Source organism: Phaenicophaeus curvirostris, unplaced genomic scaffold, assembly GCF_032191515.1.
Source record: "Phaenicophaeus curvirostris isolate KB17595 unplaced genomic scaffold, BPBGC_Pcur_1.0 scaffold_73, whole genome shotgun sequence".
NCBI classification, from domain to species: domain Eukaryota; kingdom Metazoa; phylum Chordata; class Aves; order Cuculiformes; family Cuculidae; genus Phaenicophaeus; species Phaenicophaeus curvirostris.
In genome coordinates, this window is record NW_027206695.1 from 459,826 (window position 1) to 473,028 (window position 13,203).

A 13,203-nucleotide genomic window follows, 5' to 3' on the forward strand; every position below is an offset into this window, starting at 1 on the left:
CCCCAGGCCTCGCACCCCCCCTCCTCGAGGCCTCGCGGCCCCCCCAGGCCTCACAACCCCCCTCCTCGAGGCCTCGCAGCCCGCCGAGCGGGGAGCGTTTGCCTCCTTCCCCTCTCCGTGAGGAGCTCGGGGGGCATCAAGAAAGCAGAAAAACCCACCCCCCCCCAGCCCCGAGGCCTCGGCCATGGCGGCCCCCAGCGTGGGGAGCCCCGGGGGGCGCCTGAACCCGGTGGAGACGCTGCAGGAGGAGGCCATCTGCGCCATCTGCCTCGATTATTTCGTGGAGCCCGTGTCCATCGGCTGCGGGCACAACTTCTGCCGCGTGTGCATCTCGCAGCTCTGGGGAGGAGGAGGAGGAGGAGAAGGAGGCGACTACGAAGCCGGTTCCGGCGCGGCGGGCGGCGGGGAAGGGGCTCTGGAAGAGGAGCTGGAGGAGGATGAGGAAGAGGACGAGCTGGAAGAAGACGAGCTGGATGTGGTGCAGGAGGAGGAGGAAGAAGAGGAGGAAGAGGATGGCGGGGCGGAGGAAGAGGAGGAGGAAGAGGATATCTGGAGCGAGGAGGAGGACGCCGACCTGTGGGACGATCCCGGCGAGGAGGAGATGTGGGATGGCGGCGGCGTGGGGGGCGACCTTTACTTTGGAGACGAGGACTACGACGAGGACGGGATGGAGGAGGACGTGGAGGAAGAGGAGGAGGAGGAGGAGGTGGAAGAGGAGGAAGAAGAGGTGCAAACGCCTCCTCCGCCCGTCTTAGCCGCCCGGCCCCGCCGCCTCCAAACCTTCACCTGCCCCCAGTGCCGCAAAACCTTTTTCCAGCGGAATTTCCGCCCCAACCTCCAGTTGGCCAACATGGTGCAGATCATCCGGCAGCTGCACCCGCACCCTCAGCGTCTCGCGCCGCCCGCGCCGGGCTCCTCCGTTTCGGGAGCCGCTGGCGGCGTTCCCGCCGTCCTGGTGGCCGTGGGAGCTCCGGGCTGTCCGAATTTATGCGAGAAGCACCAGGAACCCCTCAAACTCTTCTGCGAGGTGGACGAAGAGGCCATCTGCGTGGTGTGCCGGGAGTCGCGGAGCCACAAGCACCACAGCGTCGTCCCCCTCGAGGAGGTGGTGCAGGATTACAAGGTGGGGAAAAGGGGGTCAGGAAAATGGCCTTGGAACGGGGAGAAACGGGAGTCGAGGGCTGCCGGAAGGCAAAAAGCTGCTGAGGGGGTTGGAGTCGGCGTCTGGGTGCGTCTCGCCGGGCTGGTTCGGCGAGCGGCGACGCCGGGGAGCCCCGAACGAGACGCGTGGGTTGGGATTCGAGGAGCTGGGAAGCCGGGGAAGCCGCTGAAACGGCCCCCGGGGAGCTCGGAGGGTCCTGCCGGGCTGGGTTTGGGCCGCGATTCCTCCCCGAGGGGCTTCCGAGCCTCGTTGCGCAGCCCCAGCAGCAGAAACGCTTCGTTAGGGGCTTTAACGAGGCAGCTTGGCAGCTGGAAGGCGTCGCTGACCACGAGCGCTGAGCCCTTGGGTCTCCCACGGCTTCAGCTGCTCCTCCCGGAGGTTCTAATCCCCCTTTTTTTTAAATTTTTTGGGGATCTTCAGGAGGAGAGGAACGGGGTTAAGCGTCGCAGAGGGATTCTGGTTGCGTCTCGCCTCGTTCTCCCTCCCTGGGCATCCCGATTCCTTGGCAGGTCCCCTCGGAGCCGGCTCGTTGGGATTTTTGGAGGGGAATTTGGTAGCCAGGAGGAGAACGAGGCGGTTCCGCGGGGGAAAGACCCCAGGGGGATGCGTTTCCCTGCGCCCGGGGTGGGGTTTTGGAGTGTTTCCAGCAGCTCTTTGCTCGGCTCCCTCTGTTTTCCGTTCCCTTTTGCCTTGGGAACTCGCTGCGAGTACTCGAGAAGGGAGAAGATTTCTCTCTCGTAGCGTCCTGGGGAGGTGGCGCGGTGGAAGGGGTTGGATTTTTGGGAAGGCTGAGGGTATTTTTGGGGCTTTCAAACCTCCTCCCAGCACGAGCGCTTACGGAAAAGGGTCGGAAAGCCACGCGAGAGGCCTTATTCTCAGCCCCGCCGTGGAGTCAGAGACCCAAGGAAGAGATTCCCCGAGGCAGGAAGGCCTGAAACGTGTTTCTTTCTCTCTCAGAACAAACTCCAGAGCCACTTGGAGCCGCTGAAGAAGAAGCTGGATGCGGTCCTGAAGCAGAAATCCAACGAGGAAGAGAAAATCACGGAGCTGAGGGTAAGAGCCGAGCGCTCCGGATGCTCCCGGCCGCGATTCCTTTCCGCAATTATTCCTGTTTCTCCACCTTCCACCTCTCCCTCGGGGAAGGAGGAGGCTGGAACAGGCAGGGAACGTGGCTCAGCCTGGAATCCGCGGGATGAGCTCCCTGCCTTGCGGGTTTGAGCTCCAGCGAAGGCGTCGCGGCCCCTTTGCTGAAATCCGTGGGGATTTCCTGCTCTCACAGGACAAGATGAAGCTGGAGATCAAGGAATTCGAGTCGGATTTCGAGGTGCTGCACCAGTTCCTGATCGGGGAGCAGGTTTTGCTCCTGCACCAGCTGGAGGAGCGTTACGAGAGCCTCCTGGCGCGGCAGAGCAGGAACATCGGGCAGCTGGAAGAGCAGAGCGCGGCCCTCAGCCGCCTCATCGCCGAGGCCGAGGACAAGAGCAAGCAGGACGGGCTCCAGCTCCTCAAGGTTTCTCCTTCGTTCCCGAGCCTGGGCTGGGAAGAGAGGAAAAAGCCGCGCTGGGGAATCCAGGCGGAGGGCAAGGGGCGTCTCCCGGCTGGGTTGGAACCTTCCCGAAAGGGCTGGAAATCGGAATCGCTCGCGGGGTTGATCTCTGGACCGTGAACCCTCGCTCGGCTCCGGGCCTGGAGCTCCGGTCGGGGCTTTACGACCCGGAGATAATGGAGAAGGGTGGGAATCGCGCCGAGATTCCAGGAAGGGGATGAACCTCGCTCCTAAAACTCTTCTCCGTGAGGGGAACAGCGTCGCCTGGGGGGCTTTATCCTTCTCCATCCCTCCTGCCAGGGATCCCTCGGGTCCGTGGATCAGAGAGGGGGGGAAAATGTGATGGGATTTAGGGGTCCCGGGGTGCCTGTGGGAGCAGGAAAAGCTTTTTCCAAGGGGTGAATCCATGGAGATGCGTCTCCCTAATCCTTTTCTCTTTCTTCCCACCCGGTTTCCTCCACGCCCAGGACATCAAAGGCACTTTCATCAGGTCAGTGGAATTCCCGATCCGTCGGCATCGCCCTGGGAATAGCGGTTGTGTGGGAAAACTCCATGGGGCTTTTGTTTTGAGCTCGGGGCTTTTTGTGGGATTCGGGACAGCGAGGACTCCGGGCTGATGCCCTGGGAGGGAACACGCGGGATTTGGAGGGTAACTGGGGGTACCCAGAGGAAAAAAAGCTGGGAAGAGCTCTGGAAATCCCTCGCAGCTGCTTTTTGGGAGCAGAGCGAGGTGTGTCCGCGTGGATCTCCTGCTCGTGAGGAGGAGGAGCTGCTGGGAATTCCAGAGGGATTGTTTTTTCCCTCTTTTTTGGTCTCTAAATCAGCCCCAGCTACTTGCTGGTGGGAAATGCTCCGTGGCCGAGCGGGACCTGGCTCTCCAGCTCCATCCCAGCTGGATGTGGCTGTTCCGACTCCACCAGCACAACCGGCTCAGCCTTTCTCTGATTTTCTTGGTTTCTCCTCTTGGCTCTTTCCGCTGAATCCCCGTTTATTTATTTGTGTTTTCCTCCCCGCAGATGCGAGAACATCCGATTCCAGGAGCCAGAGATGGTGCCGGTGGACGTGGGCAAGAAATATCGGAATTATTTCCTGCAGGACGTGGTGCTGAGGAAGATGGAGAAGGTCTTCAGCAAAGTCCCTCACGGTGAGGGAGACGCAGCTTCTCGGGGGACTCATTCCTACCCCGTATTCCCAGATTTTTCACTCCTAATCTCCCGGTCCCTTCCGTATCAGCCTTTTCCCTCCCTCCTCTCCCATCGTTTAATCCAGATTCTCCCTTAAGGCGGCTCCTCGCACCCCAAAAGCGGAGTTAGAGCCGGACTCCGGCTCCGCGTGAGGCTGGAGTTGGGGAGGGATGGAGGAGGAGAATTTGGAGATATTGGGGGGAGAGATTGAGGGAAAGAATTTGGAGCTATTGGGGGAAGAGATTGAGGAGAAGAATTTGGAGATATTGGGGGGAAGAGATTGAGGAGAAGAATTTGGAGCTATTGGGGGACAGAGATTGAGGAGAAGAATTTGGAGATATTGGGGGGGAGAGATTGAGGGAAAGAATTTGGAGCTATTGGGGGAGAGAGATTGAGGGAAAGAATTTGGAGATATTGGGGGAAGAGATGGAGAAGAATTTGGAGATATTGGGGGAGAGATTGAGGAGGAGAATTTGGAGATATTGGGGGAGAGATTGAGGAGGAGAATTTGGAGATATTGGGGGAGAGATTGAGGAGGAGAATTTGGAGATATTGGGGAGAGGTTGAGGGAAAGAATTTGGAGATATTGGGGGGAAGAGATTGAGGAGGAGAATTTGGAGATATTGGGGGACAGATTCAGAAGAAGAATTTGGAGATATTGGGGGAGAGAGATTGAGGAGGAGAATTTGGAGATATTGGGGGGAAGAGATTGAGGAGGAGAATTTGGAGATATTGGGGGAGAGATTGAGGAGGAGAATTTGGAGATATTGGGGGAGAGATTGAGGAGAAGAATTTGGAGATATTGGGGGGAAGAGATTGAGGAGGAGAATTTGGAGATATTGGGGGACAGATTCAGAAGAAGAATTTGGAGATATTGGGGGAGAGAGATTGAGGAGGAGAATTTGGAGATATTGGGGGGAAGAGATTGAGGAGGAGAATTTGGAGATATTGGGGGACAGATTCAGAAGAAGAATTTGGAGATATTGGGGGAGAGAGATTGAGGAGAAGAATTTGGAGATATTGGGGGAAGAGATTGAGAAGAAGAATTTGGAGATATTGGGGGGAAGAGATTGAGGAGGAGAATTTGGAGATATGGGGGGAAGAGATTGAGGAGGAGAATTTGGAGATATTGGGGGAGAGATTGAGAAGAAGAATTTGGAGATATTGGGGGACAGATTCAGAAGAAGAATTTGGAGATATTGGGGGAAGAGATTGAGAAGAAGAATTTGGAGATATTGGGGGAAGAGATTGAGGAGGAGAATTTGGAGATATTGGGGGACAGATTCAGAAGAAGAATTTGGAGATATTGGGGGAGAGATTGAGAAGAAGAATTTGGAGATATTGGGGGAGAGATTGAGGAGAATAATTTGGAGAAATTGAGGAGCTTGGAGGAGCCGGGAGACACCGGAGGGGGGAGAAGGGGTTTAACTCGGGTGCTGCGGCTTCAAGACTGGCCTTTGGGGCTTGGGAGAGGGGAAAACAATCTTGGAATTGGGATGTGCTCCTCCTGCTATCCCTGTTTTTTTTTTTTTTTTTTCCCTGAGCAGCCGACATCACGCTGGATCCGGACACGGCCCATCCTCGCCTGAGCCTTTCCCTGGATCGTCGCAGCGTCAAGCTCGGCGAGCGCCGCCAGGAGCTCCCGGACAACCCCAAACGTTTCGATTCGGATTATTGCGTGTTGGGAGCGCAGGGCTTCACCTCCGGCCGCCACTACTGGGAAGTGGAAGTGGGAGGCCGGCGGGGTTGGGCGGTGGGAGCGGCGCGGGAGACGGCTCGGCGCAAGGAGAAAACGTTGGGACCCCCTCAAAAACGGGAAATCTGGTGCGTGGGCACCAACGGGAAGAAGTACCAAGCGCTGACGGCGACGGAACAGACGGCGCTGGCGCCCGGCGAGCGGCCTCGGCGCTTCGGGGTTTATCTGGACTACGAGCGGGGCCAGCTCGGCTTCTACAACGCCGAGAGCATGGCTCACATCCACACCTTCAACGCCTCCTTCCACGAGAGGATCTTCCCCTTCTTCCGCATCCTGGCCAAGGGCACCCGCATCAAAATCTGCGCCTGAGCCGCTCTCCGGCCTCCTCCGGGGATCCAGCCGCGTTCTTTCCCCGCTCCCTTTATCCCTCGGCTCCTGGTTTCGGGATCCAACGCTGCACTCGTCTCCTTGCACCCGCTTGCTCCCAAGGCCTTTTCCCCCTCCGGGATCACTGCTTTTGGTTGGAACAGGGAACAACGTTCCCCCTCGGAAGCGTCTTCCCGCGAGCCGCCTTCTCCCCTTTTCCCAGTCGATTCCTGAGCTTTTCCAGCCCGGATGAGTTCGGAGGTGCCTCTCAGCTCCCCTCGGCCGCGGAGCTTAATCCCTCGAGCTCCTCATCGTGGCGTCTCCCGGTTCCCCGTTGTCATCATTCCAAACCCATCGGCTTTTCTCTCCGCCGTTCCCAGATTTCTTGGGATCCAACCTGAGCTCCCAAGCGGCGTTCGGACCCGGAGTCAAACCCGCTTCAAGCCTCCGAGTCCTTCCCTCTCCCCTCGCGTTTCTAGGAGTCTCCAAGCTCCAAATTCCACCCCCTCCTTCCCGATTCCTTGTGGACCTGGCACTTTATCAGGGGCCGAGGAGGGTTTGAGGAGCCGATTCCCCCGGCTCCGGCCTCCCCTTGCAGAGCTCCGAGCTGGGAATATTTATTTTCTCTCCCTCTTTCCTTTTTTTCTCAGCTGCATCCGAGCTTCCAGCTGAGTCCGATCCCACTCGAGAGACTCTGCCCGCTCCACTTGTGTTTTATTCTGCTTTTTTTTCTGTTTTGTTGGTGGATTGGGGTTTGGTTTTGTTAATTTTTTTTTTTTTTTTGGATTGTTTTGGTTTCCCTGTTGGAATTCCAGAGTTAGTTCGAAAAATATTTTTGGCTACAAAAAAAAAATAAATAAAAATTAAAAGCCGCGGATTAAACCGGAGATTTTAGTTTTATGAGATGGCAGGAAATGATTAATAATAAAGAGTCAAGTTGTAAATTCCAGGCTCTGGCTCGTTGCGATCCCAGCTGGGAGCCGGCTCCGAAAGTTTGGATTGAACAGGGATTGGGATCCTCCTGGCAATCAGCTCGGCCTCGTTAATTGTGATTGAGCCCTCTTAATTAGATGAGAGCTGGCCCAGAGCCGTAAATCCCTGTCTGCCTTCCCAAGGCAACGTGGCCTGTGGCAGCACCAGGTGGGAATTGTGGATTTATCAGCCTGAAATCCTTGGAAAAACAGGTTTTTGCACCCAGAATCAGCGCCGGGATGAGAAATTTCCCATTTAAATTTCTTCTCTTCACAGCGACTCCAAAATCTCCGGTGGGATTGGCGACCGCTTCCCAAATTTTAGCTGGTTTGGGGGGTTTTCTTGGGAATTGGGGTTTGTTTTCTGCAGCGATAGTGGGGATGGAGACCGAGAGCATCGTTCCAAGCCCGATCCCTCCTTCTACGCGTGGAATTATCTCCCTCCCCTCGTTATTTCCCTACATCCCGGGGTTTAAATCGATCCCGAATTCCACCCCCCGCCCTCTCATCCCCAACCTTGGAGGCGTGAGGACGATTCCTTGAGGAGCTAAACCCCCTCCTGCTCCAGGCTGGTGGGATTCGCCTTCTCCCTTAAGCTTCCCACCGGAGAAAAGCTCCGACCCTCCGTCTGCTGTGGGATTCCAGGCCCTGGGATGATTCCCGAGGGCCACGGGCTGGGCCGAGCGCCTTTTTATTGAGTTTTGTACATAAAATTTTACGGTTTTTTTTTCCAGCTGCCGTGGCCTCATCTGGTGCCGATGGTGACTTGCCACACGCGGACGAGGTTATCGGTGTAGCCGGCAAACAGCGTCTGCAGGGAAAGGATAAAAAAAAGGGAATTGGGATACGGAAAAGCGGGACGGGGACTCGGGCTACGTGGAGATTTGGGATTCGGAGCGGGATTTACCTGCCCGTCGGCAGACCAGGCCAGCGACGTGCACTGGGGCGGCTCCGCTTTGCTGCTGGTGCTGATCACCTCCTGCTTCAGCTCGTCCACGATGATTTTCCCTTCCAGATCCTGCGGGGAAAGAAAAAAAGGGGAATGTCAGGAATTGGAAGGGGCCGGCGTGGAGTTTCCCGTCACCAGGATGCGAGGAGTCGCTCAGAAACAGCCTCTGGATTTCCGCACAGAGATGGGATCAGACGGCGTAAAAATGTTTCATCACAGCGAGGAGATTCCCAACCCGGAACGAGCCCCGAATTGGAGCAAAGCGAGGCCTCTGGGACCCCGAATCCATGGAAAAATGAAACCTTGGTGACTCCAAACCCAGAATGAGCCCCGAATCGGAGCAAAGCGAGGCCTCTGGGACCCTGAATCCAAGGGGAATGAAGCCTTGGTGACTCCAAACCCGGAATGAGCCCCAAATCGGAGCAAAGTGAGGCCTCTGGGACCCCAAATCCAAGGAAAAATGAAGCCTTGGTGACTCCAAACCCGGAATGAGCCCCGAATTGGAGCAACGCGAGGCCTCTGTGACCCCAAATCCAAGGGAAATGGACCCTTGGTGACTCCAAACCCGGAACGAGCCCCGAATCAGAGCAAAGCGAGGCCTCTGCGACCCCAAATCCATGGAAAAATGGACCCTTGGTGACTCCAAACCGGGAACGAGCCTCAAATCAGAGCAAAGTGAGGCCTCTGTGACCCCAAATCCGAGGAAAATGAAGCCTTGGTGACTCCAAACCCGGAATGAGCCCCGAATCGGAGCAAAGTGAGGCCTCTGCGACCCCAAATCCAAGGGAAATGGAGCCTTGGTGACTCCAAACCTGGAACGAACCCCGAATTGGAGCAAAGCGAGGCCTCTGTGGCCCCAAATCCAAGGAAAAATGAAGCCTTGGTGACTCCAAACCCGGAACGAGCCCCGAATCAGAGCAAAGCGAGGCCTCTGCGACCCCAAATCCAAGGGAAATGGAGCCTTGGCGACTCCAAACCTGGAACGAACCCCGAATTGGAGCAAAGCGAGGCCTCTGTGACCCCAAATCCAAGGAAAAATGAAGCCTTGGTGACTCCAAACCCGGAACGAGCCCCGAATCAGAGCAAAGCGAGGCCTCTGCGACCCCGAATCCATGGAAAAATGAAGCCTTGGTGACTCCAAACCCGGAACGAGCCCCGAATCGGAGCAAAGCGAGGCCTCTGCGACCCCGAATCCGAGAAAAACGAGATTCCGTACCCAGATCTTGATGCTGGGCCCGGTGGCGGCGCAGAGCCAGTAGCGGTTGGGGCTGAAGCAGAGGGCGTTGATGACGTCGCCGCCGTCCAGCGTGTAGAGGTGTTTCCCCTCGTTCAGGTCCCACAGCATCGCTTGCCCGTCCTGCGGAAACACCGACCTCAGAGCCGCTTCCCCGAACCCAAACCAGCCCTTTCCCACCCCAAACGGGGCCCTTTCCCCACCCCGATTCACCTTTTTCGGCCCCAAAGGTGCATTTTTCCTCCTTTTTCCACCCCAAAAGTGCTTTTTCTCCTCCTTTTCCCCCCAAAAGGCCCCTTTCCCTCCCCCAAATCCACTTTTTCCGCCTCCACCAGGCCCTTTTCCAGTGGGTTACGCCGAAGCGCTTCGCTCCAGGCCAGCGCGGATGTGGAAAAGTCACGGATACAGCAAGAAAACTCCCCGGGAACCACGCAGAGAGCCAAGAGCAATCCCTAAAAACCAGGTGAGTGGCTTTCCCTCCCTCTCAGGGCGCCAGATCTTTAGGATTTCACCCCCGCAGGACGCGGAGGCTCTCGATTTAGGCCTCGTACCTTCCCCCCGGAGGCGCAGAGGGAGCCGTCGGGAGAGACGGTGACCGTGTTCAGGTAGCCCGTGTGGCCGATATGGTTGGTTTTCAGCTTGCAGTTGGCCAAATTCCACACCTGGCAGGGAAAAAACCCGATGAGAAAGGAGGAAAGGGGGTTAAACGGCGCTGCTGCGGCCCAGTTGCAGGGATACGGAGCCGGGAAAAATCCGGGATGCCTGCTCACCTTCACCAGTTTATCCCACCCGCAGGAAACGATGATGGGGTTGCTGCTGTTGGGAGAGAAGCGCACGCACGACACCCACTCCGAGTGACTCTCGTCCTGCGGGGAAAGCAAGGACGTGGAATTCGCGGCGAGAAAATAAAGCTGGATCTTTCCCAGCCCATCCGAGAGGGCACCCGTCGCATCGCAGGCCTCCGAAACCTTTCTAGGCCTCCCCCTCTCATCCCTCAGAACGGCTCCTCAGGCCCCCAGCGAGAGCTCAGCAGGGAACGTCTCGCTCCTAATCCTCGCGACGGGGTTGGGAGACCCGGATTCCCAACGAAAGCGGCGTGAAAGGCTCGAAATCCAAGCCCCGCGGCAGCGTTCCGGAAGCTTCACCTGCACCGTGTACTTGCAGACTCCCAGGGTGTTCCAGAGCTTGATGGTTTTGTCCCTGGAGCCAGAGACGATCTGGCGGTTGTCGGAGGAAAAGGCGACGCTCAGGACGTCTTTGGTGTGGCCGACAAAGCGCCGGGTGGTGGTGCCGCTGCCGGGAGAGAAAAACAACCCGAGAGCTCCTAAATCCCCTCAGGAAGCAGGAAAATTCAGAGATTCCAAGAGAAAGCAAAGCACGAGGCCGTCTAGGAGAGGGTAAGCAGCGCTGCTTCCCGTTTTCTTTCAGAAAAAACAGCTCGAGAGAAGAACTTGGAGGATTTAAATGAGTTTACGCAGGAATTTTGAGTCTTTTTGCGTGGCTGGACCCTTAGTTCAAGCCAAAACGAGCTCAAAAAGCTGAGATTTCACTCTCTGCTCGCCGGGCGCCTCCATCCCATCATAATTGCAGGACGTATCCTCAGATCCCGCGAGGGATCGGCGGACTGCGTCAGGTTTAATCATCGGGAGAGGGAGCCAAGGAGAGGAGGAGCCCAACGCCCCCGATTCTCAAATCCAAAATGCGGCCCCGGCAAACCGACCCCGCGGGGATTTCTCTCCCGCCCCCCGAGGACAAATCGCTTCGTTTCCGAGCGCGAGGCCGCCCTCGTCTCGTCTCCCAGCGCCTAAACGGAGCGAGGAAGCCGCTCAACCCCCCTCTCCCCCCAAGCCCCCCGCGGTGGCAGCTCACGTGGTGAGATCCCAGAGGCGCAAGGTGCCGTCCCAGGAGCCCGAGAGCGCGAACTGCCCGTCCGAGGAGATGACGACGTCGCTAACGAAGTGCGAGTGGCCCCGCAGGGCTCGCTGCGGGATCCCGTAGTTGGTCTCGTCCCGCGTCAGCTTCCACATGATGATGGTTTTGTCTGAGGAGAAAAGGAAAGAGAAAAAAAGGGGGGATCATTTTGGGAAGCCCCCGATCCCGTTCTCCTCCCCTGAGGGAACGGGGGGCGCTTCTAAAGAAAACGGGGTGACCTATCAGAGAAAATCAACCTTTCTCGATGTTGAGGAGCCCCCTGGTTGCGCTGAATCATGGTTTCTCCTTCCTCCTCCCAAGCCCCACAGCTTCCCGCGCTCCCCTCCCCTCCGGATTCCCCGTTTCCCCTCGGATCGCGGTCTCTCCTTCCTCCGAGCCCTTCCCAACTCCTCTCCCGTCCACGCTCCAGGTCTCCCACGCTCCAGGTCTCCCCCTCTCCCTCACCGTCTCCCTGGGTCCCTTGGATCACGGTTTCTCCCTCTAACTCTCTCTGGATCACGCTCTTCCCTTCCCTCTTTCTCTTCCCAAATCCCACAACCTTCCCTACCCCATTTCCCTCTGGCTTCCTCGTCTCCCTCTCCCCCTTTTCCCTCCCTTCATCCTCCCCTCGATCCTCTCCCCCTTTCTCCTCTCCTCTTTCTTCCCTCCCCATCTTCCCCTTTCCTCTTCGTTTTATCTTTCCCCTCTTCTCTTCCCTTTTTCACCCCCATCACCTCCCTTCTCCCCTCATTTTTTCCTCTTCTCTCTCCCATCTTCCCCCCTTCTCTTCCCCTTTCACCTTCTTCTCCCATTTTCCTCTTCTTCCCATCTTCCCCCTCCTTCTCCCCCATTTTCCCCCTCTTATCTTCCCCTTTTCACCCCCATCATCTCCCCCTTCTTCTCCCCTCATTTTTCCCCTTCTTCTTCCTCTCTTCTTCCACTTTTCCCCTATCATCTTCCTCTTCTCTCCTTTTCTCCTTCTTCCCCATCTTCCCCTTCTTCTCCCCTCCATTCTCCCTTTTCTCCCCCCTTTTCCCTCTTCCCCCTCCCATTTTTCCCCTCTTTTTCCCCTCCTCCCCCCCTCTTTTTCCCCTCCTTCCCCCCCTCTTTTTCCCCTCCTTCCCCCCCTCTTTTTCCCCTCCTTCCCCCCCTCTTTTTCCCCTCCTTCCCCCCCTCTTTTTCCCCTCCTTCCTCCTCTTATATTTCTTATCTTCCTCTTCCCTCCCCCCTCCTTTTCCCTTCCCTCCCCCCTCCTTTTCCCTTCCCTCCCCCCTCCTTTTCCCTTCCCTCCCCCCTCCTTTTCCCTTCCCTTCCCCTCCTTTTCCCTTCCCTTCCCCTCCTTTCCCCCCTCACTTTCCCCCCTCACTTTCCCTTCCCCTCCTTTCCCCCCTCACTTTCCCTTCCCCTCCTTTCCCCCCTCACTTTCCCGTCTCCTCATTTTCCCCTCCTTTCCCCCCTCATTTTCCCCTCCTTTCCCCCCTCATTTTCCTCTCCCTTCCCCCCTCATTTTCCCCTCCTTTCCCCCCTCATTTTCCCCTCCTTCCCCCCTCATTTTCCCCTCCTTTTCCCCCTCATTTTCCCCTCCTTTTCCCCCTCATTTTCCCCTCCTTTTCCCCCCCTTTTCCCCCTCATTTTCCCCTCCTTTCCCCCCTCATTTTCCCCTCCTTTCCCCCCTCATTTTCCCCTCCTTTTCCCCCTCATTTTCTTTTCCCTTCCCCCCTCATTTTCCCTTCCCCTCATTTTCCTTTCCTTTCCTTCCCCCCTCATTTTCTTTCCCCCACCTCATTTTCCTTCCCCCCCCCTCATTTCCCCCTTCCCCCCCCCCTCATTTCCCCCTTCCCCCCCCCCAGCCCTGCTGCTCCCCCCTCCCTTTCCATCCCCCCCACCCCCGGGTCCCTCACCGCGGGAGGCGGAGAGGATCATGTCCGGGAACTGCGGGGTGGTGGCGATCTGGGTCACCCAGCCGTTGTGGCCCTTCAGGGTGCCCCGCAGGGTCATCTGCTCCGTCATGGCGGCGGCGGGGAGGGAGGATGGAGGCGGATTCTGCGATCGGAGCCCGCGGCCCGGGCCCTCGCGGCCGCCACCGCTGCCGCCGCTACCGAGAGAGGAAGAGGCCGAGCTCACTTCCGCCGGAAGCGGCCGGGCACCGGAAGGGCCGCGCGGCAAACATGGCGGCGCCCGCGA

General features: G+C 57.5%; 3 protein-coding genes across 3 annotated transcripts in view; 1 reads left to right on the forward strand and 2 right to left on the reverse strand.

Moving 5' to 3' along the window:
• LOC138734342 (zinc finger protein 585A-like) overlaps window positions 1-13,203 on the reverse strand; it is a 352,271-nt gene that overhangs the window by 257,346 nt on the left and 81,722 nt on the right. The gene's annotated exons all lie outside the window — the stretch shown is intronic.
• On the forward strand, window positions 52-6,903 carry TRIM41 (tripartite motif containing 41). Its single transcript, XM_069881959.1, has 6 exons — window positions 52-1,123; window positions 2,120-2,215; window positions 2,442-2,672; window positions 3,176-3,198; window positions 3,725-3,852; window positions 5,440-6,903. The coding sequence occupies exons 1-6, from the start codon at window positions 185-187 to the stop codon at window positions 5,955-5,957; spliced, it is 1,935 nt and encodes a 644-aa protein (XP_069738060.1). The 5' UTR covers window positions 52-184; the 3' UTR covers window positions 5,958-6,903.
• Window positions 7,555-13,128, reverse strand: RACK1 (receptor for activated C kinase 1). The gene is made up of 8 exons (XM_069882015.1): window positions 12,921-13,128; window positions 10,978-11,149; window positions 10,254-10,401; window positions 9,879-9,974; window positions 9,660-9,770; window positions 9,091-9,231; window positions 7,833-7,943; window positions 7,555-7,736 (listed from the first exon to the last, which is right to left on the reverse strand). The coding sequence occupies exons 1-8, from the start codon at window positions 13,027-13,029 to the stop codon at window positions 7,671-7,673; spliced, it is 954 nt and encodes a 317-aa protein (XP_069738116.1). The 5' UTR covers window positions 13,030-13,128; the 3' UTR covers window positions 7,555-7,670.